Here is a 24,508-nt window from a genome sequence, read left to right on the forward strand (position 1 = left end):
CGAGTGTCAAGTGGTGGTTTCGTGAATCGGGGATGGACAGCTGCAGATTTCAGAACAGCCACCCCCATACCCTCCAGAGAATGGCATTGACAACACCTGCCGGCAGTGGCCCTAATCATTTTAAATTGGAAAACCCCATCCATTGCTTACCACAAAGTTAATAGAACAATTGATTTATTTTGTCACCTTACTGTTTTCCTGCTCCTTTACCTCCACCCTGCTGCTCGTGTTGATTTGCAGCCCTCGCAGTTTGTCATATTTAGTTTAGATTGAAAATTCTTCAGGGCAAGAATTGTGTCTTTGTCTTTTATCTGTGAGGCACCTAGCACATGTCTGGTAGCAAGCTGAATAATGGTTAAATTATTTGAGTCGGTCTAATGCTGAACAAAATGGAAAGGTATACATTTTTGGAATTATGGATCCAGTGTTTTCATTCTCTGAATCCAACTTGGATGAACTCAGAGGCAGTTAGTCAAAAAAGGGACGTTATTTCATTTTAATGCTGGCAGTGTTTTTAATGATTTCATCAAAACGCTGCTTTCTTCTTCCTCTTTAAGTATATGAAATAGGTTGGTTCAAAAGCATTTCCAACTCTGCTCATCTCTTTCTCTGCCCCTTCCCCGCCCTCAGTCCTATCCCATGGCTTCTAATAAAATATCACTTGACTCACGCACTGGAACAATTTCCAGAAGAGATTGTGGATTGTGCATGTTGAAAAAGGAGTTATACCTTTCTCACCTTGGAAGATTTAAAGGCAGAAATCTAGGAGGCTATACCTATCTGTTGGGTAACTTCTTTTGATGTCACCGGAGACGTATCAGGGTTGAGTTTGACCCCAGATTTCCCAGATATCTGCTCTGAGATATGGTTCTTTTTTGTAGGAAAATTAAGAAAGGGATCATTTTGTTTGTGAAATAAAGAAGTTCAGGAGTCACGTTACCTACTGAACTAGGTCACAGGTTTTATTATAGAGAACACCTTAGCCTTTCCATGTTACAGGTGTCTTTTCTGTGAATCAGGCAAAACTCTTCCTTATCTTGCAGCATTGCTCTGTAATGATGAACGGTGGGAATGGTCTTCAAGTCCCTTCAACTGTGTGCGATCAAATTATTGTTATTGTACAACGTAAGGACCACCCTTACTTGCACCTACGTTTGCCGGCATCTTATGATTTCAAAAGTGGAGTCAGCCTCAGAACGCAAGTGAAGACATACCTTAGCTTCAAATGTTGTCAGAGAACCCCCTAGAGATATTCGGGCTGTGCGAAACAGCACCGCTCCGATTCGACTTGCGTTTCAACGGTTCGATGGGACAGTGTTTCGTTTTGAGTTTCGTTTCATTTCGAGTTTCGTTTTGTTGAAACTGTTTTGCTGTTTTGACGGTGTTTCAATGTTTTGCCCATACGTTATTATGGGGAAACATAAAATGTAGCAGGCAGGCAGATCGGGGGCTTGCCCACACCCCTGGGAGGGCTGCGGGGGCTGTGCCAAAGTCCTCCCGGGGGTGCGAGCCCCTGATCTGCCTGCCAGATGATAGACCAGCACTGGACACAGCCTGCAGCCAGCGCCAGGAAGGCTGGTGTTGCCACTGGCTCCAGGCAGCAGCACCCAGCTCCTGTCATCCAGCAGGCAGATCAGGGGCTCGTACCCCTGGGAGGAGTCTGGAACAGCCCCTGCAGCCCTCCTGGGGGTGCAGGCAAGCCTCTGATCTGCCTGCCGGATGACAGGAGCTGGGTGCTGCTGCCTGGGACTGGAGCTGAAGCCAGTAAGCCTGGCTTCGAAACGTTTCAGAACTTTCGAAACATTTTGAGTTCCCTTGTTTCATTTTGAGGCTGTTTCAAAGGCTTTTGTTTCTTTTTGGTTTCACTGTTTCAGGCTCGATATGCATCGAAACAGCTTCGAAAGGAAACGCCGGGCATAATTTTGCACAGCCCTAATAGATATTCCTGTTCCTTTTGCTGACCACCACTCTGGGACCTTTTTAAAGGATGACATTTAACCCCATGTGAAAGGGCAGCTCCAGGCCTATGCAGTCCTTGCGGTCAGAACTGTTGTGAAGTGACTTTCGGCCTAAAATTGTATCGCATGGTACTGGTTTTCTCATCAGGCAGCCTACACGTGCCACTTCTGTACAGAGCATTTGTCCTCTCCCAAGCGTTTAGGGAAAAAGAATGGGTTAATTCATATTTAGGGAAAAAGGACATGTTTCCTCAGCCAATGGCAAGGGCATGAAGCTGCTGTTCTCACCACGGAGAAATATACATTGCTAAAGCCTCCAACATAGCTTTTCTGATGTACAACACTGGCAAGCCTAGCAAAGCCTGCCTCTTCCTCGTGAACAGATACAACCCTAAAAACTAAGCAAAAACCCCAAAAAGCAAACAAAAAAACCCAAGAAAAGCCAATGCAAGCTCTATTTTCCCCGTCTCCTTGGCAACTAGTGGAATTTTTGAGGACCTGTTAAGCTTGGAGGAGTACTGCACAGATTGATCTGGAGCTCAGGCATCTTGTACAGCCCATAAATTGATTGCTGGCGTGGCAAAGGACTTACTGTATTTCTGGGGTGAAAATTTACCTTGCCCTAAAGCTCTTCTTGATCTCCTTTGCTAACTCCACCTCCGTCCTGAGTTAGAATAATGTCAAGTATAAGAATAACTTATCCATCTTATGTTAATCCATGTTCATCCCGTTCAGTACTGCTCCCTTGTTACTTCCACATCCGGGGATGGCTTGGGTAACCTTCAGTAAAGGTATCCAGTTTATAGCTGTGTTGGTCTAGAGGCAAAAGCAATTGGGGCTTATGGTAGAGGTGATATCTTGTATTAGACCAACTAGACTGTTACCAGAAAAAGTTCTTTATTTGCAAGCTTTCGGGCACAAGCACCCTTCTTTTGGCATAAGAGAAAAGATTGTAAAAGTTCAACTTCAAACCTCCTGTGGAATATAAACTTTCATTTCTACCTAGGGGAATTTTTCCAATCTTTTCTCCTATGCCTGAAGAAGGGTGCTTGTGCTTGAAAGCTTGCAAATAAAGAACTTTTTTCTGGTAACAGTCTAGTTGGTCTAATACAAGTTATCACATCTACCATGAGTTCTGGTTCCTTCAGTAAGTGTAGACACTTTAAAGTGGTCACACAGCAGAAAATGGCTGCTACAGGGCTCCATATTACAGCAGTAAACCAGGCTTATCCCTTATACAGAAAGAAAAAAAGAGCTGAAAGGTAACACAAGCATTCATGTGGTCCAAGCCCCTGCTCAAGGCAGGATCATCCCTGTCCAAACACCTTAGACAAGTGTTTGTCTACCCAGCTCTGAAATACTTCCAAAAGTAGAGAGACTACACGCTCTCTAGGTAATCTGTTCCAATATTTAACCATGCTCAGAGTTGGGAAATTCTTCCTAATATCCGGTCTCAAATCCCTTGTTGCATTTTCAGTTTGTTATTTCTTGACCTTTCCCCTAATGTATTTAAAGACTTTTACTAGTTCCAGCTCAGTCTTCTCTTCTCTGGGCTAAATATTCCCAGTTCTTCTAACCTTTCATAGAATCATAGAAAATGAGGGTTGGAAGGGACCTCAGGAGGTCATTTAGTCCAACACACTGCTCAAAGCATGACCAGCCCCAAATAGGGATTTGTCAAGCCAGGCCTCAAAAACCTCAAAGGAAGGAGATTCCACCTCCCTCTAGGAACCCGTGCCAGTGCTTCACCACCCTCCTAGTGAGAGAGTTTTTCCTAGTATCTAAACTAAATTAGTCTTGCTGCAACTTGAGCCCATTGCTCCTTGTTCTGTCATCTGCCCCCACTGAGAACGGTTCAGCTCCATCCTCTTTTGAACCCCCCACTTCAAATAGTTGAAGGCTGCTATTAAATCCCCTCCCAGCCTTCTCTTCTCCAGACTATGAGCCCAGTTCCCTCAGCTTCTCATCATAAATTATGTTCCCTCAACCTCATCACCATTTTTGTTGCCCTCCGCTGGACTTTCTCCAACTTGTCCGCATGCTTTCTGTCATGGGGGGCCCAAAACTGAACACAGTTCCCCAGATGTGGCCTCACCAGGGCCACCAGGGAGATAATTGCCTCCCTCGAGCTTCTGGCAACACTCCTGCTAATGCAGCCCAGTACGTCTTTAGCCTTCTTCGCAGCAAGGGCACACTGCTGGCTCATATTCAGCTTATTGTCTACTGTCACCCCCAGGTCCTTTTCTGCAGTGCTGCTGTCCAGCCAGTCAGCTCCCAGCCTGGATCGGTGCATGGGGTTGTTCTGTCCTAAGGGCAGGACTTTGCATGTGTCCTTGTTGAACCTCATAAGATTTCTTTTGGCCCAATCTTCCAATTTGCCTAAATCACTCTGAATCCTAGCCCTGCCTTACAGCCTACTACACCCCCCAGCATGGTGTCATCTGCAGTCCTGCTGAGGGTGCACTGCATCCCATCTTCCAGATCATTAATGACAAAATAGAGCAAAATCAGCCCCAGAACCGACCCCTGGGGCACTCCACTTGGTACTGACTGGCTGCCAGCTAGACACTGAGCCATTGATTACTACTCGTTAAGCCTGACAATCCAGCCAGCTTTCTATCCACTTGACAGTCCATTCATCCAACCCATACATCCTCAGCTTGCTTCCAAGAGTGCTGTGGAAGACAGTATCAAACATCTTGTTACAGTCAAGATATATCACATCCACTGCTTTCCCTGCATCCAGACAGCCAGTCATCTCATCATAGAAAGCAATCTGGTTGGTCAAGCATGACTTGCCCTTGCTGAATCCATGCTGACTCTTCCTAATCACCTTCTTCTCCTCCAAGTGCTTAGAAATGAAATGCTTGAGGATCTGCTCATCCTTTTTCCAGGGACTGAAGTGATGCTGACTTGTCTGTAGGGCCCTAGATCCTCCTTCTTCCCTTTCTTAAAGATGGGCACTGTTTGCCCTTTTCCAGTGATCCAGGATCTCCCCTAATCACCATGGACTTTCAAACATAATGGCCAGCGGCTCTGCAATCATATCAACCAACTCCATCAGCACCCTTGGGTGCATAGCATCTGGCTCCATCCATTTGTACATGTCCCACTTTTCTAAATAGTCCCTGACCTGTTGTTTCACCCCTGAGGGCTGCTCACTTTCTCCCCAAACTGTGCTGGCCCATACAGTAGTCTGGGAGTTGACCTTGTCTGTGAAGCCTTTTCCTCATCATGTCACTAGGTTGCCTCCCTCCTTCATTAAGGGACCCACAGTTTTTTCTGACCTTCCTCTTGTTGCTGACATACTTGCAGAAACCCTTCTTGTTCCCCTTCGCATCCCTTGCTAACTGAAACTCCAGTTGTGCTTTTGCCTTCCTGACTTCATCCCTGCATGCCCATGGGATATCCTTATACTCTTCCCAAGTTGTTTGTCCAAGTTTCCACATCCTGCAAGCTTGCTTTTTATGTTGAAGCTCACTGAAGAGTTCTCTGCTAAGCCAAGCTGACCATTTGCCACGTTTGCCGTTCTTACTGCAGATCGGGATGGTTGGTTTCTGTGGCCTCAGTAAAGTTTCTTTAAAATACAGCCAGCTCTCCTGCACTCCTTTCCTCCCGGATCACATTTTCTAGGAGTAAGATAATTTTTGTTATTCTGCTAGACCTTTTGCAGTTTCTCCACATCTTTCTATAAATTTAGCACCCACTGATGGACAGAGTAATCCAGGCAAGGCCTTGCCAGTACTTTAATATGGTGGACAAATCACTTTGTGTGACTTGCTTGCTACCCTCCTGGTGATATATCCCAGTGTGCTATTAGGGATTTTTGTGGCAGGGGGGTTACATCAATATTATGCTGTTGACTCACATTCAGCAGGTAATCTACTATGACCTCTGGGTAGTATTGCAGCCAAGCAAGGTGGTCTTCAATTTGAATTTGTTCATTCGATTGTTTTATCCTTTGTGCAACACTTTCCCCTTCCCCTTACTGAATTTCATATGATTGATTTAAGACCATTTTCCCAATGTGTCAGGGTCATTCTAGGGTCATTTGCCTGCCAATTTACTAAGTATGCACTCAATGCCATCCCTCAGGTCATTTATAAAAATATTGAACAGGTAGATACTGAGCCACTGATGACTTCTTTTTTAGCAAGGTCATCCAATCATTTATGTTCCCATTTTACAGTATTTTTATGTGGGCTGTGGTTTCATAGTTTGTTTGTGATCATTTCATGAGAGCCAGTGTCAAAACCCTGCCAGAATGAGGTATATCATATCCACTGCTCTTCATACATCCACAAAGCCCATCACCTTGGAAGAAAATCATTCTGATTTATGAGCATGTCTTGCACTTGATAAATCCACAGTGGCTGTTTCTTATCACTTTGCAATCCTCTAGGTGCTTGCAAGTAGGTTATTTGATAATATGCTTCAGTATCTTTCTGGGTATTGAGGTCAGACTGCCAGGTGTGTAATTCCTGGTTCCTCCTTGTTTCCTTTTTAAAGGTGGGCACCTTCTTTGCCCCTTTCCAGTCTTCTGGCTCCTTTATGAGTTCTCAGAGATAATAGCCAATAGTTCTGCAATTACTTCAGCCAATTCCTTGAGTACTTTAGGATGATTCTCATCCACAACTGATGATTTGAAAATATCTATCTTGTTGAAGTAATGTCTAACGTATTCTTTTCCTGCTGTATCTTGATTATCTCCTCTTCTATCCTGGCTGCTCACCATGCCTGCTCTCTGACAGATGATCTGCTACCTGTATCTTAATTTGTACTGTGACCTTCCAGATGTTCTACATGCCCATATTTTTCTATTATTCTAATGCTTAGTAATATGCCCATGTTTCCTCTCTTTGTAAAATTCATTTTTAATGTTCAAGGCATTGAAGAGTTTACTGTATAGCTCACCTGGTCTCTTGTTTAGCTTCCTATCCTTCCTTCACATCAGGATAGCAAGTGCTGGTGCCTTTTATATGGTGTCTTTAAGGTAAAACCAACTCCCCTTCCTTCCTCTTACACAGGCCACTTAGCATGTGTTATATTTAGATCATAGTAAGCATTAATATGACTCACAGTTTCCTGAGCGCTTGCACATTAATGCTGATTACGGTCTAAATATAGACTGTGGTACACACCTGAGTCTTGACCCAGCTTGATGTCATTCAGCTGATTTTTGGTCTCAGCTTGTAGACCCACCAAAGCTTGTCTTGCATGACTCAGTGCCCCTGCAGGAGGTCCCAGGACCCAGCACAGAGGCAGAGAGCACTGTGGGACCTAGGATCCAGTGCAGAGGAAGGGAGTGGTGGATTTTGGGACCAGCAGTGCTCTCTTCCTCCATGCTCTGGAGCTCTCCGCAGCTGGACCCAGGAACCAGCACAAAGTCAGAGAGTAGTGGGACCTGTACCCAGGACCAAGTGCATAGGCAGAGAGCAGCAGAGTCCACACCGTCCCATCACACCATGTTGGAGGGGCATTGACCACTAAACACCTGATTTCCAGTCCCCACCCTCCCAATGCATTGGAGTCCTGAACACCTCTGGTATGGTGGGAAGGTGGGGGCTGACAGTCATCTGTTTGTTGGTGAAAGCCCCACCACTGCACTGAAGTCTTGATCCTGCTCAAGTGCCGTGAGGGAGCTTTGACTGAGAAACAATTGGTTGCGAGTCCCAGTCCCTGCTAGTCTTTGATCCTATTACCTCCATGGTACAGTCAGATGTTAGCTCAAAAGGTGTTAAGTCATAGGATCTGGAGGTACCCCTCACCGGAAAAGGCTTAGCATTGCAATGCTATAATGGCATTTAACATGTGTTTAGCATGTGTTTACTACTTGAACACTTGGACATTGAAGTTTTAAGTACAGTTAACACAGGCTAAGTGCAATATGTAACAGTCTCCTTAGACTTGCCTTACATGGCATCCTTTTCAACAGTTCTCTGCTTGTTGAGGTTTGCTTTTCTGTAGACCAAGGTTTTTATGCTGCAGGTCTTTTTCCTTAGGATCATGAGCTCTGTCATGCCATTAGCACTGTCAATGAAGTTATCTTCCACCTTGAGATTTTCAACCAGTGCTTCCCTATTAGCCAGCAAGAAACTGGGAAGGATCTCCACCTGGCTTCTCCATCATCTCTAGCAAAAAGTTTTCCAAAACACAACCCAATAACTTGCTGGACTGTCTGTGCACTGACCCATTATCTTTCCAGTAGCTGGAAGTTTAAATAGAAGTCTCACCCATCTCCTCCTGCTTGTTCTGTGGTCTGTGTTACACATCACCATAGTATGACAGTTGCAGTTTTTTTTTCCCATTTATCTCAACCCAGAGACTTTCAAAATGTCCATGTCTTATTTAGTTCTCTGTGGGTAGATTCTCTCTTGATAAATTACATGTTGGAATTTTGCTTGAATAAGGTCTTACAGATAAGGCCAAGATCTTCTGGAAATGGAATACTGCTGAGCAGCCTTCTCTCTTTGTAGCTCACAGTAGCCACCTGAACCACTAGCTATTTTGCCATGTCTTCTGTTATAGAATATGGGCGTTTGTACATGCAACATTTTTTGCTCTTTTTTGCACCGCAACGGCATGATTGTTTGAATGAGCAGGTTTTATGAATGTTTTAAAAGTCTTTCTGCCTCATTAAAGTAAAACTCCTTGGACGTAGTTTAGTTTGGCTTGCCTTGAATTAAAGCATCACACCCATGGATTCATTGCATGCGAACACAAAGGCACTTAAAGATGTGTAATGAGCCTCTTTGTCCACCAGATGGTGCTTCAACTTTTTTGTAGTTCACCCCTTCAAATTGCTTTCGTTGCCAAATGGATTCCGCTTTTTTCTTTTTCTTGTGCCCTTTGCTGGCTGCCTGCTTCCACAGCTGCGTGGTAGGACACAGTGTTGGGGAGCCCTGGGACAGGACCATCCCACTCTCCACAGGACTGGGCAGGCTCTCCTTTGGCACTGACTAGGGACCGGGCTGAATTTGTTTGAAAACCTAGTGTGTGCAAAAACTGATGTGACGCTCCAGAGCTTAATTTGATGGACAACCTAGTGCATGTAAACACTATGCAAAGCTCCAAAAAAGACAAGTTTACATTTTATAGACCTATTTAATTTAATGAGGATTAAGCCCTTTGGTGTATACAGGCACCCTATGAGTGGACTGGGGCCCAGTGCAAGTAAGGATAACTCATGTAAGAAAAGATTAACAGGATTGGGACTGATGGCACTATCCTGGCAATACAGTGACTTTCTCTAACATAGCTATTCATTTTTGTTATACTTAAAGCAAGTATTAAAAACCTCACTCCCCAGATGTATTGATCTGCTTACTCTTCTCTGTAATTAGAGGAGGGTAAAGTTGCTTCCAAAATCTTTTGCCAAATGGCAGCTTCCCTTTTAAGCTCTCCAGAACACACCTAGGGCCAGTGGTTGGCAGTACTTAAACGATTTTGGAGATTTTCTTGGACAAGGCTTTCTTGGCAAGTAACAGTGCAAGTGCAGCAAAGAGCAAGAGCTCAAAATAAGTATCCAGCAGTTGTAAACTATAAGCAACTTTACCCGAGTGAAAGATTTGTGCCTCTCTAATTCCAGATAACAGTTTCCATCCTTTAAAAACTGCACTTTCTCATGTGCAAAATACTGTAGGAAATAAGTAACTTGGTATTAGCCTTTGCTTTTTAAAATCAGCACTATGAGTCTTACATGCTAAGTAGAAAAGGAATGAAACCGGAGCCTTTCATCCCCAAAGGAAGTTGTCCTTTGATTAAATTGTTGGACATGAGCTACGGAGATCAAGGAGCTCTTTCCACCGTTGTCATTGACTGTAGGCAAATAATGTAATTTGGTTTTGGCTTTGTTCCCTGTCTGTGAAGTAGGAATAACACTATATTCATACTTCATAAACCTCTTGGGAGGAGGCATCTTTAAATAGGTAGAAACATAAAATACCTAGCAGTTCAGGTATTATGATGATATAGGATGTTTAAGAACCCGGGAGACTCCACTTTCTTGAACCAGAATGATTTGGATAAAATATGGTGCAGTTCTAAAGCAAGATTGGTGTAAATTTGGCGATGCAAAACACAATCCATGAGGCTCTGGAAAACTAAAGCCTGCTAGTCTCAGCCCATCTTCATGTAAGGGGTTTTTATTTTGGTCATATCCCATAAAAAAACATTTGTCCTCATCTTACTACTTTTTGTCTTCCTCAAATAGCCAAGTGTTAATGATGCCATTTTCCCCCAAATCGAAAGCAAAAAGCAGAAATATGTTTTCCAATTATTTCCTCCTTGTTTTTGTAAAACAAATAAACATTTATAATTTTTTTTTTTTATTTAAAAAAGTTTGGACTTTGGTTTTCAAGTTTCACCTCTAAATAACCTCCTCCCTAATTATGAAGTTTCAGGATAAAATACTGGCACAGCCATTACTACAATTGCTCAAGCAATTAACGTTAAATAATTACAGTGTGATGCTAGATAACATTTTTCATGCTATGGAACATCTCCAACTTGAAGACATACAAAAGGAAACCATGATAAGAGGAAGATCCTAATATTCTTGCTAATGCTTTGTTTGGGTTTATTGTGCAAAGTCCCTCAGATCAGTTTGTAATTTGTAAATTGAAGTGCTTCAAAGTAGAGGAAGGGAGGGGCAGAATGTGCACCTCGTGGGACAGACCCTTGCCTAGTACAACTTATTGTAGTTTTTCAACCTGCTATCCCCCTCCACAGACTTTGTCTAAGGGGTCTACAAAAGTTGATTATGACTGATCAATGAAAAGTATGTGGATACCCACGCTTACAACTCAAAGGGGTTCACACCTCCATTCAAACTTTTTTAGGGGTCCACAAATGAAAAAAGGTTGAAAAACATTGCATTAAATGTAAATGAGTTGTAACAATTTGCATCGTCAAGAGCAATTAAGTGGAGCGTAATGATGGGCATGCAAAGGGGTCACAACAACCTTTTGCTAATAGTGGGCTGAATTAACACAGTGCAGTCATCCCCAGTCCAGAGGCAACAGCTGACAGAGGTGGTCACTAGATGGCACATCCCTGTGCATATATCTCAATGGACCAGATAAAATCTCTTCATGGGCCAGATCTGGCCTATGGGTTTCAGGCTGTAGAGCACTCGTCTTGTGCACTTGGTCTCTGCACATAAGATTGCTCTGATCTGTAACTTGGTAACTTCCATTTGGTGGCTGAGCTGTAATGGGAGGGGCAGGTTGACATTCTTCATCACAGAAGATTTCAGGGCTCTGGGGCAGTTTCTTCTGTGACCTCTCAGTTTGGCTCAGGTTCCTCTGGACAGCTGAAGTCCAGCAACGAATCATAAAATCATAGAAAATGAGGTTTGAAGGGACCTCAGGAGGTCACATCCAATCCAAGCCCCTGGTCAAAGCAGGGCCATCCCCAACTACATCATCCCAGCCAAGGCTTTGTCTAGCCAGATCTTAAAATCCTCCAAGGATGGAGAGTCCACAACCTCTCTGGGTAGCTTGTTGTGTCGATAGCAGTATGATACCAGTTCAGTTACAGGGGGGAGATCATCTCCTTCCAGTAGGGCACGTTCTACTGGGCATTGTCTACACAAGATGCTCACTGCGCAGTAGCCAAAAAAATACTGCACAGTAGCATGTCACAGTATGGACAGTGCTATTACACTACTGCACAGTATTATTAGGCCACAGCACAGTAGCATCCCCTGAAAGCCATTCCCCAGTGGTACCGTGCAGTAACTCCGGTACTCCACATTTATTTAGTGCTTGCTAATACAAGTACTAAATAAATGTACAGCGATGACTGAACAGTAACACCTCGTGTAGACGCACCCACTGAATATTAATAAAGCCTGTTTATACATACATACTAGGGCTGTGCGAAATTTTGCCACCAGTTTTGTTTTGACACTGTTTTGGCTCGTTTTGAGGTGGAAACAGCAAAATAAAAATGGAACACATATGGTTGAAACAGCCTTGAAGCAAAATGAGGCAAGTCAAAACTTTTCACTGTTTCCGCACTATTTCAACATTTTGCCCATAGGTTCTAATGGGGAAGGGCAAAACAGCCTATAAATTTTGTCATTTCTGGCCTGATTTGGATAAAACTTGCAGGATTAGTAGCCGCTTCTACAAGCATGAATCCTGCCAAGTTTCAAGTGGATAGATGCAGCGAGGTCAGAGAAACTGCACCCCAAAATCTTGAAAGGAAAACTTGTGTCATGTGTATGTGTTAAGCCACAGGGAGGTCAAAACTGCAGAGATGGCAGCCCCTGCTGAGGCCACAAAGCCTGCCAAGTTTCAAGGAGATCAGTCTAGGGGTTTGGGAGAAACTGTACCTCAAGCTACAGACAAGTAAACTCATGACATGGGTGACAGTGTGTGTTAAGGCGCAGCAGGGTGACTGCTGCAGGGATGGTAGCCCCAGCTGCAGCCATGAAGCCTGCCATCTGTCGAGGAGATCAGTGTAGGGGGCTTCTGGGTCCTGGAGCCCTGCACCTCTAGCTGCTGACAGGCAAAACTTGTGTCATGGATATTTGTGCAACTCTGTTTGTCTTGGGGCACAGGGGGTGGGGGGAAACTACTGCAGACCTGGCTGCTAGGCCCTGCTGCAGCTACAAAGCCTGCCAGCTGTTAAGGCTATGGGTGTGGTAGGGGTTAGGGCCCTGCATCCCTAGCTACTGACAGGCAAAACTCGTGACATGGGTGCTTGTGCAACTGCTGTCTCTCATCAGGTAGCAAACTGAAGATCCCCCATGTTGGCCCTGTAGCCAGCAGGGCCAACAATACCCTGGCATGCATCAATTGATGCATCTCCAGCAAAACCAGCAAATCCATTGCAAAGAAATGATTCTCCGGCTCTACTCGGCATTGGTGAGACTGCAGCTGGAGTACTGTGTTCAGTTCTGGGCTTTGCACTTTAACAAGGATGGGTAAAGTTCAAGAGAGTCTAGAGAGGGCTTCCCATATGATCAGAGACTTGTACAGCAAGCCATACAAGGAAAGGCTGAGGGACCTGGGACTCTTCAGCCTGAAAAAGAGAAGACTGAGAGCTGACTTGGTAGCAGCTTACTACTACATCAGAAGCGTACATCTAGGGATCGATGAACAACTGTTCACCAAAGCACCCTTGGGGAAAACTAGAAGTAATGGTCACAAACTCCTAGAAAATTGTTTCAGGCTTGTTTCAGACTCAACATTAGGAAAACTACTTCACAACTAGGGTGTCCACACTGTGACCATTACTCCTAGTGATCCTGAAAGTTTCATCCAAATCAGGCCAGAAATGACAAAGTTATAGGCTGTTTTGCCCTTCTCCATTATATCCTATGGACGAAACATCGAAACAGTTTCGCCGTTTTGATCCTGTTTCGACAGAAGAGAATGGAACAGCTGTTTTGAGTCGAAACAAAATTAGAAACAAAACACTGTTCCATCCAAATGTCAAAACGCTGGTTGAAACAAAAGGCTGCCCTTTTGACCAGCCCTAACACACACACACACACACACACACACAAAGCTGTGTTATCCAGCACCTTACAAGCTGGCATGCTCTACTAACTGGCATGCTGGCTTGTAAGGTAATGTGAAACTGGAAGTGCCCACCATGACACTTCCAGTTTCTCTGAACGCCCACAGTCTGGGGCAAAGCAGCCTGTGCTGCCGAGCACCCATGGCCCAGGTGCATAACAGGCTGCGCGGGGCCTGCCTCCCTGTCGCATCTGCAGGAGGGTCAGTGATCTTGCGGGAGGGGCGGTGGCAGGAGAAGCAGTGGCCCAAAGAAGCAATGATGCCTGTTCAGGCCACTCAGTTAACCAGCATATTTTGTTATCTGGCATCCCCCATTCCTTTTACTCTGTGTGTGTGTGTGTGTGTGTGTGCGTGCGCACACAGACACACACATATATATACGTATATATGTACATGCGTGTGTGTGTATATATATATGTGTGTGTGTGTGTATAATATATACTGTAAGCTGTTTGGGAGAGGGGCTGCTGGTCTATTATTTGTCTCTTGCAAAGGTTGAGTGGATTTTCAACATGTAACAATTGCACACAGTTATTAGTAAACAGCAGTATTCTTTCTAAATTGAAGGTCTTCCATTATGCACTTTACGTATTCAGGAATTTATTTAGTGATTTTTCCCCTCTTCTCTTATTCACCCCATGGCCAGCATTTTCAAACTGGAGTAATTATTTTGGACGTGGTGTGTTTTGGATGCTGGAATAGAACCCCCTTACAAGCTCTTTGATTTTGAGAAAATATTGAGGAATCGTATCAGATCAAGTCCCTTTTAATTGCCTCAGTCTGACCACCCAAAACCGCCATTCTCTTTTGAAAATGTAGGTCCCCTACCCAGAGACTTGCTTATGTCTGGTTTTTTTATTTTTTATTTTGGTATTCATTTAGATTTATGAAAGAATGGGAGATGGCTATTTCATTTTCTCCCTCCCTATAAAAGGCTTTATGCCTAAAATGCCCTTTCAAAGTTATTGTGCATGGCATAATTTAGTTTAATATGCTGGCTCTCGACATTACTTTTCCTCCGATATTGCTCTTCCAAAGCAAAGTGACCTTGAAGATAATATTTTAAAACAAGAAATGAATTGAGGAGGTAAAAATCATACTGAATGTTGTAAATCAGATGGATTTGTTTTTATCTTAGGACTTGACTTTGAATGCATTTTTCATGCAAGGAAAGAACACAATTATTGCTTTGCTGGTTAAAAATATGGGCCAAATCCTCAGGGTTTTTTTGTTTGTTTGTTTTGTTTTTAATATCTCTAGTGTTATGCCATCTTAAACCAGATGAAGGTCTTGCTCTATGTTTTTTAGGCAGCACCTTGAAAAGAGAGAGAGCTGAAATGACAGTATTGTTTTTCTTCAGCCTGTGATCATTGGAGGAAGGGAATTTAACACTATCTCGAAAAAGGTCTTTGTCATTGGTATTCAGTCAGAGTTCCAAAGACTTTTCTCTCAAGGACTGGTTCAGACATTTCAGATACGACAGGAGCCTTTCGGTTGCCATGAATAGCATAGGAAAGAGAAAGCATGTCGTTTTGAGACAGCCTGCGTTCAGTGCTAAGCACGCAAAGAAAGCTTGTGTGAGCGCTGCGGAGGGGCATCGGGGAGAATTGGAAGGGCTTTGGCATTGTCTTAATTTAGTCTTCAGACAAGACATTCAAACAACGAGTGTCTTTATTATTCAATTTATAGTGAAGTCATGCACATCCCTGCACCTCAGACAAGCCAAATCCATCCTTGGTGTAACTCTTTTGATCCTGCTGGGCACGTCTACACAGGTGCTTTACTGTGCAGTAAAGCCTCACCATCTACATGCGCATGGCAATTAGGCCAGTGTAGACCGATTTACAGTGCTGTCAGAGAGTCCCTTCGGACACAAGTAAGATGTGACGATGGAGTAAATTACTGCACTTAAACCTACATGTAGACAGTGACGCCTGGATTAGTTTACTCTGGCTCAAATTGCCCTGGAGTTTATTCCGTTGCATAAATTGCACATGTAGACATGCCCGCAGAAGTGAATTTGGCCTTGCTTTCCTGAAAAATAAAGTGCGTGTGTGCCTGTGCGTGTGTGCCTGTGTGTGTGTGTGTGTGTGTAATTGCACTGCAGGATTATAACTGAGGTCACAGCCCCATTCTTCTAGGCCCAGGACACATGCACAGGAACATACAGTTCCTGGGCTGAAGAACTTACAATCTGAAGAGAGTAGTGTCATCTCCCTTTTAAACAGGGGAATAGCGACAAAGAGCTCTAAAGAGCATGGGCCCATCAATCACTCCACAGTTAAAAAAAAAAAAAGAGGGGTGGGATTTACAGAGCACGAGCTATTCTGTGGCAATTTCCCATATACCCTCTTCTACTCAACGGTAAATGAAAGCTAAGGCATGGTAGTTTAATTGTGAAACTGGAGCAAGCTGCCCTGGGATGGTTTGAATTTACTGTAGCATGAGAGTGCATACATAGGCAACTGAAGTTCTGTGAATCCCCTCCCCTCTACTTCCCATGTGACTTTTTTACTGTCAGACTAATCATCTACAGCAGCATTGGGACCTCAGTTCTCAAGGTCCTGAATCCCAGTCAAGACTATTCTTCTACAGTCAGTTGGCTTTTCTTATTGGCTTAGACTGGGGTGCTCAATCCTTAGCTCTGGGGCCAGATCCAGCTCCCAGCACATGTCATTTGGCTTGTGGGCCACCTGATTCAGGGCTCTGGAGCCTGATCCTGGCACATGGAGCTAAGCAAAAGTGATGCAGGTCCTGGGGTCTGGCATGTGGGGTCAGTGTGGGGCCCAATCCAAGAACATGGGGGGCCAGCCAAGGCTCCATGGAGCCCAATGCAGGAACGTGGGCCCAATCCTGTTGCAGGGGTCAAATCTGGCTTGTGGACTTGCTGGACGTGACCCATGGATCCTGTTAGGGAACATGACTTCCGAGGGGGGATTGAGGGAACTGAGTTCATGTAGTCTGGAGAATAGAAGACTAAGGGGGGATTCAGTAGCAACCTTCAAGTAACCTGCAGGCGAGCTGCAAAGAGGATGGAGCTGGACTGTTCTCAGTGGTGGCAGATGACAGAACAAGGGAGTCATGGTCAAGTTGCAGTAAAGGGAATTTAGGTTAGATATTAGGAAAAACTTTCTCACTAGCAGGGTAATAAAATGCTGGAACAGGTTACTCGAGAGAGGTTATGGACTCTCCATCCTTGAAGTTTTTTAAGATGGCAGAGCTTTGGCTGTTATGATGGTCCTGCCTTGACCTGGGGACAGTCCTGCTTTGAGCAGTGTTTGAACTAGATGTGACCTTCTGAGGTCCCTTCCAATACTCATTTTCTATGATTCTGTGACTGGCCCCATGCCACTGAACCTTCTGGTCCCGTGGGCCAGATCAATACCATGGACTTAGATGAGGGCTATCTAAAGGTGGCACTTGGGCCATGTGGCCTGAGAGGGGTTAATCTGGCCCAGGTGCCTCTCTTCCCTGACTGCTTTCCTCCTTCTGTTGCTGGGGTCCCCATAGTCCAACTTCTGCCTCCTGCCCCCACCCTTGGGGTAAAGTATCATAGCTTGAGAGGGCCCAAGGCATCCTCAGGGTCCCAGAGCCCCAGTGAAGCATGGTGGCACCTGTGCAGTGTGGTAGAAAGGTGCCTGGTGCATGTCATGAGACCCTCTGTGGCCCATATGGCCCCCCCACTCCTCAGATGCTGAACCACCCTGGCTTAGATATACCATTAATGTGGTTTTTTTAGTCCAGATTTATTTGCTTGCAGAGCATTACAGAGATAACTTGGGTACCTCTGTGCCGTGCATTAGACTGCAGTGCAGGTATACCATTAGTGCACTGGTACCTGACCTACCAGGCCTGGTAATGTCCCTGGACATTTCCATCAGGAGCTGGAATCTTCATGATACCAAATGTATAAATATGCTTTGAAAGTCCATGGCTTTGAGCCATCTGAGGAATCAGGTTTGAATCTATCAGTAGGGGAAAACAGCAGTGAGGCCCCCGTCTGGCAAATAATTGCATCAGAACTGTACAGAAGTCGGGCTGGAAGGAGCCTTCAGCAGTCAACTTCCCCAACCCTCTGCCCGAGGCAGGGTCGTCTCTATCTGAACCATCCTATGCAAATCCAGTTCAACCTCTTAGCAAAACTACACAGTCAACCCTGACACAAACCCAGAGCATAATTCCCTAACCTGCCACAGGTAAGGCAGGGGGATCATGGAGTCATTGTCCTGTTGTTGCAAGGTTGTTAATATATACTCCATTGACCTAAGGAAGAAGGCCATAGCCCTTGCGACACAGGAGGGCAAAATCTCTCGCTATCCCATCCATACCAAGCCAACCAGAGAGTAGACGTGCTTCCTGACCGCGAATTTGACAATTGGTCTCACCCTGGCTGAAGGGGCCAGACCCTCTAGTTAGGAACCGGCAGCTTTAAGTCCCAGCAGGAGCACTGGCACAGCCCAGTCAGAATCCTTAGCTTTGGTTGCAGCTGGCACCCAATGCCTTTGAGGGCAAACAAGCAAACCAAAAAACTCTGACACATGCAGGAGTGTTGGGAGGAAACTATTCCCTCCTGGCCCAATGTGGAGCAACAGAAGGACAGTTGCAATTGAGGATACCTGGTTATATGATGGCTCACCTATGAGAGGGAGAACTTCACATTACCTGGACTTTAGCAATGTGCATGCCTTCTCTCGCCCTCTGCACATCTTTTTGCTTCATCCCATCCCTGTGAATCTGGAAAGGAAGTGCTTTTCTGGTAGGGGGAGGCAGCTTACAATAGCGGGTAGGGCACAAGAGTAGGATGAAGAGGACCTGGATTCCTTTCCCAGCTGTATCATGGCCTGTTGGGTCAAACTGAGCCCATCCTTTTGTCCTTCTGTCCTCCTATTTCTCTCCCTTTTTTGCCTGTCTTGTCTTTTTAGCTTATAAGCTCTTCGGGTCACAGGCAGTCTCCTGCTATGTTTTTTTTTACAGTGCCTACTATAATGAGCTCATTTTTCAGATGTGCTAGGTACTGTCATAATAAACAGAGCTCCATTATCACTGACTTTTCCCTGTTTATTTTATGCTGTCATGCGGGTGTTTTTCATAGTGTTTTGGGGATACTTTCTGTTCTCTCTGTGCCAGGGATTACATGAATGTTGAAGTGCATCTAATTAAAAAATTAAATAAAAACATTTTTTTCTGCACTTCCACCAAAGGTGTTTGATTTAAGGGAAGGAGACCAGCAGGTGGTTCACAGAAAATCTCATTAGTTGCTTTGATTGTTTCCACCACCTCTTAGAAAAGCATGTCTCATTACCCAGCATATTTACATAGCTCCTGGCTTTGTACTGACTCTCCTATAGCAGAACATTATAGAATACATGATTTAATTTCTTTAGATTTAAACAGGCAAAACACAATTCCTACTGGGTGACCAGACACCATCTGCAAAATCTAATAATGTTAAATTTGATCTGGATTCCTATCTTCAATACGCTGAATGTACAATTAACTTTGCGAGTCCATGCTTTTGAGCCCTCTGGGGAATCGGGGTTAAATCTTTCAGTGGGGAAGAATAGCATTTACACAGTAAGGTCCCTATCTGGAAAAGGGTTCAGCAGAAAGAGCCTAAATGTGCATTTCTTTAGAATGCCATACAGGAAGGGGGTTTGCAAAATCTTTGCAGTGACCCTGGGGTAAGTTGTAGCCAGCATTTCTGATGAGGTTCTGAACTAGGGGTGCATGATGCCTCTTTACCACTTATGTTACACTTGTTTATATTTCTATCATTTGATGCTCTTACACTTTCTCTGCAGTTTTATTATTTATTATTTATATTTATTATTAATAGCAATAATATATTGAGCAGCCCTAGTGTGACCAACGCTGACCCAATCGTGCAAACGCTTACCAAGGGAAGCAAGCACCCATTTAGTGTTTCAGTATGTAGCCCTTTTGCAGTAAAGAGATATACAGGATTTTTATTCCCACTCATTGAAGCCAATGGAAACACTCCCTAGTAAGCTTTTGCCATAAAGTCTTTTCTTTTTAGCTGATGTAAATGAACATATCATCACTGAAATCCATAGATCCCTAATCATTTGGACCAGATGATGATCTGGTGATCTGTCTGAGTACCAGGTCCTTGTCTCCAGACTGCCATGATAACTTAGTAGGGAATAATCTGTGAAACTGATTTGCTCTGCAGTAACTGTCACGTGCTGATGCACCCTGAGAGACCTAATTCTCATTTTTACAAGACTTAGGCATTTAGTTCTATCCTGTTGACTTTCTAGAAGAGAAGGGTATCACAAGGTCGGTTCAGTGACTGTAGGCTGAAGCTTGACCAATTGAGACTTGAAATGAGATATGAATTTTTAACACAATAATTTGTCTAGGGGACATAGCAGTTTCTCTATCACTTAAATCTTTAACTTAAGAGGGGCTATATGTCCTAAACACATTTTATACCTGAATCAGTAGTTACAGGCCTGATATAGGAGTTACTGAATGAAATTCTCTGAATTGAGGCACAGGAGGTCCAACTAAGTAAATAAAGTTGTCCCTGACAGCCTTACAGTCGGTGAATTTAGGGACAGGACATTCTTCAGCTGTGCAAGGGGTCAGAAGATGATGCTTAAATTCCCTTGGAGTCTATGAATTAATTCTGTCTCCACTGGGAGGTTGCACTGGGAGGTGGTAAAGAAGATGTTTGTGTTGGCTCTTTTGCTAACAGGACTCTTCTGATTTTTCTCATTTTTGGTAATCAGGTAACACAAGGAAAAGATGGAGAGGCTCCAGGGGTCCTGCCACACCTTGATGCAGTAGGGCCAAATCCACAGACCCTGGTCTTCAGGCTATCCCTCTTTAGGCTAACTCCCAGTGGGTCACGTCATAAGAAGTGCTGAATCTCTGCAACTTCTGATAAATTCTTGGGGATTGGGGTGGTTCGGGGCATCAGGGCCTGCCAGATCTGAGCCCAGGGACTTGCTTGCCTGAGGAAAAAAACTAATGACACGACTAAAAATTTGGCCCGTTGTATTGACAGATAACTACATGTCAGAAATATTTCCTTCATGGGGCCATATTCCCTTGGTGTCACTTGGAGCAGGTCTGCTGAAGTTCAGGCAGATTTTGCCCACCAGTGGGTTTAGCCCTGACCACAGTACCACACTAAATGCCCCACATCTAATACCATCCCAGTCGATATAAATTAATTTACTCTGGCATAGGCTGGTTTGAAAGCGTTATTGCCTGTCATAAATGAGCACATGCTTAGCAGTTGGCCGTGGAGGTGCTGGGAAATTCTACTGTAAAAGAACTGTATCTGACTGCAACTTTCCTTTCCCCCCCCCCCGCCTTTTTTTCTCTCCTTCTCTAGGATGCCCAGGGATGTGGGATAATATTACATGCTGGAAGCCTGCGAGCGTGGGTGAAATCGTCTTTGTCAAATGTCCTGCATTCTTCAGAATGATTAACTCTGAAGATGGTAAAGTGGCTTCTCCTTTTGTTCCTTTGTTCCAACGGGTAGATAGCTGGTAGATAACTGCGTGAGTGTGTGTGTGTGTGTGTGTGTGTGTGTGTATGCATGTGTGCAAAGGAAAAATGACACAGGATATGAGAAAAGAAAAAATCACCATGGCACCGGACAGATGTCACCTTAAACCATTTTAATAGGGGAAGGTCACTTGTTGCTTGGGGTAAACTGTTCCAGTTTAGTTGTTACAGACATTTGCTTCTTCTGCAGTATAAATGAACTAAATTGGTGTAACCTGAACTCTGATTAAAACCACTATAGGGATGGGCAGATGTAACCGTTATATTGGAACATGTATGGCAGCATAATTTAACGCAGATTGAATTGTTACATCTCTCCACACTCTCCTTCTAGATAGGAAAGAGAAAGCTCTCTCGTCAGATACCCGCTATAGTCACTGGGAAGGGTGATGGCATATTAAAGGGTCTGTTGCTTGCTGCTAGTACAGGTTTGAAGGGATAGTTGGGAGTAGGGGTGTACAAAGTGGGTCCTATTCAATTCAGATTCAGATTTGGCCTGAATCAGGGAGAGTGATTTGATTAATTGATTTGGATCGCTGTCCCTAATTCAGTTTGGCTGAAAATTTGATGCTGATTCGGAAAATCAGCGATTCGAACATAGACACAGCTTTAAAAGTTTTTTCTACATGCCTTGAGGTAGCAGGCATGGCTCGTGATCACTGTGATGCTGGGGCACATGAAGCATCCCACAGGATGCAGGGGGGCGCCACATGCTTGGCAGCAAACCGAGAAATGGACTGGAAGTACTTTGGGTCCACTTCTGGGTCTGCCAGGGAGCATACTGGGGGTCCCCCACGCTTCCCTGACTTGGCGATTGGCTGCAGGGGGACTCCTGGTGCCCCCTGCAGACCCAGGAAGCACCAGTTGCTGAGCCAGGAAGGTGCAGGGGGGCCTCCCAGTGTGCTCCCCGGTGGACCTGGAAGTGGACCAGAAGTGCATCTGGTCCACATCCAGGCCTGCTGCTGAGCCTGGTGGGGAGCCCCCGCACTTCAGTGGGATGCTCCATGTGCCCTAGTATTGCAGCATTCACAAGCCACCTGCTACCTAGAAGTATGTAGAAAAAACATTAAAGGCTGTGTCTATGTCCAAATTTCTGAATCTTTCCGAATTTCTCCAAATCGATACAGATGGTTCCGATTCAATTCGGAGAGATTAAAGGGTACTCTGATTTGATTCAGATTTGGAGATTTGGCCACTGAATTGGGCCAGAACTCTGTTGAATCAAATCAGGAACCAAAGCTTTGTGCAGCCCTAGTTGGGTGTAGGGGTTAGGGAACCTGTTCTGTGGCCAGTAAAAATGACTCCTGTCCTGGAGCTCCCTTCATTAGCTCCAGGACAGGAGTGGCTGTCTTTATGTGCCATCAGGAGCTCCTGGCTCCCTGTAATGAGTGTAAAGCGGGAGAGACTGCAGTCCTTCTGTCTCACACATCCATTGGTGTAGCCAAATGGCTGGCCAGGATGTTGCTGTTTCTTCATCTCACAGTAGTCAGCTAACGACTTGCTTTTTCTTCACAATGTCCAGTGATGGAAGGGTTAAATAGCAGCTTCCCCATAGAAGGATTCTAACAAAATTCAGTTTTGACCCCTGTCCCTCTACCACAATCATGCACACTTCCACATTTCCTAGCGTGCCTCATACCCCCAAAAAAGACCACATGCCTTGGTTTTGAAAAGCAGAACAAAGAAGAAAAAAAAGACCTTTCCTTGATGACATCTATGACAGCAAGTAAGTGGCAGCAAGTAACTGAGTAGGGAGCTCAGTGTGCTCAATGGGCCTTATTTTCACCCACCGCCTTATTTTCACTTCTCCCTGGCACAGCCCTATATTGCAGTAAATCCCATTACTGCATTTCCTTGTTTATATGGCGTACCCCAATCTCCAGCAGCTGATTTTGAATGAGTGTTGTACGTGAGAGAATATAGCATTTTCCCATGAATATCCATACATGATAAAGTCCAAGGATGGATCCAGGGGTGGGAGTTGGGGGTGCAGTGGTACAATTGCACCTCCCCTTTGATTCCTGCTCCACCTAAAGTTTAAAACCAACTGCCTGGGAAGGGCAGCAACTTTTCTATTAAGTCAATGTTGATAAGGCCGATTGACTCTGTGGCTCATTGTCATTTCCCTGATTCCTGCTAATCTCTCCGCTCTACAGGTGTTAATGATGCTGTTTGACTTTTAACAATCTTTATGTGCCACTATTCAACCTTTCTTTTTTTCGCCCCTGTTGCTGTCTGTTTGCCATTCCTAGTACTGTCCCTTCCATTTCACAGCCTAGGGGACTGTGCTTAGCTGTATCTAAAAACCTTATTTCAGGTGTTATCATATTGACTCAGGTGTAGAAATGACTGACAGTGAAGTATTGGAGGCACTGCCAAGTCACTCAAGAAGCCTAGCTTTTGTTTTCTGAATCTGAAAAAGAGACATACATTTAATTAAAATGTATTTAATTATAATTTAATTATAATTAAAGATGTACATTTAATTCTAGTGACTACAGGACCAGTGACACCATATCTTTTGATTATTTTGCTATTTTTCCCCTAGTTTGTTGTGTTTTGTTAAACATAATGTGCAATCTAGCAAATTAGCACACATTCTAATAGTGATAATTATTTTTGCTGTGAACTTAAACGGAATATTTTAGAGCTAGGCCCCTAGCATATTGGCGAAGTTTCTCTTTAAATGGAGAAAAATGTTTTGTGTTGTATGCAATGATGTGCCACACATTCTGCAGCACCCCCCCCTAAAAAGTCCTGGATCCACCCATGGTAAAGTCCATGTTTTTAAGGATGCACCTGCAAACATTGTACACTCAGAGCTTGACATATGTGAGCCTGTGACATTTTATGTGCTCATATACATCCTCACTGCATGCATGGTTTAGAGATTTACCAAGACATGGAGCAAGCATGATTACACTTGTGACAATTCATTGGGGTTTTAACTGACCAAAGAGAGTAGGCTCAACTAAAAATAATGATCACTTCTGATGGCAGCACAAAAGCCTCAAGTAATGCTGAGGTACTGGTTTATTAGTGACTCAGAGCAGTAATGCTTGAATCATCCAAGCTTAATGATGATAGAAAAATAACATGCTGGTGTTTTATGCTGCTCACCATCAGTCCAGGCAGAAAAAAATATTCTCCCTCTCTCTGGGATTTTGAGCTTGAGCCTTGGACATGCATCTACATCAGCCTCATGCACATCGTTCAGCTTGGCTGCTAAACTACTTCAGGTCATCTCCAAAGCAGCGAATACATTCAAAGAAAAGTTTTCTTCTCCCCGCCTCCCCCTCCCAGCTGCGAGTCCAGGATTCATTAGTGCGCTCACTCTCCAAGCAGAAGGCTTTTATGTTATTTATTGTGCATCAACAGACGGCTGATTTATCATTTTCTTCTGATATAATTATAGCAGCCTGCTTTCAATAGAGGGACTGTCTCGCATTCCATTCAAAAGCCCCAGTTCGGAGTGGT

The 24,508-nt window shown here is 44.3% G+C and overlaps 1 protein-coding gene across 4 annotated transcripts in view; it reads left to right on the forward strand.

Moving 5' to 3' along the window:
• ADCYAP1R1 (ADCYAP receptor type I) overlaps positions 1-24,508 on the forward strand; it is a 201,710-nt gene that overhangs the window by 106,590 nt on the left and 70,612 nt on the right. For all 4 annotated transcript variants that reach the window (XM_090047840.1, XM_090047841.1, XM_090047842.1 and 1 more), the window contains exon 4: positions 20,856-20,963. In XM_090047840.1, coding sequence (XP_089903966.1) covers positions 20,856-20,963 — 108 coding nt within the window. The remainder of the gene's footprint in view (positions 1-20,855; positions 20,964-24,508) is intronic.

The sequence above is a fragment of the Crocodylus siamensis genome, chromosome 5, assembly GCF_052110815.1.
Source record: "Crocodylus siamensis isolate JL-2025a chromosome 5, ASM5211081v1, whole genome shotgun sequence".
NCBI classification, from domain to species: domain Eukaryota; kingdom Metazoa; phylum Chordata; order Crocodylia; family Crocodylidae; genus Crocodylus; species Crocodylus siamensis.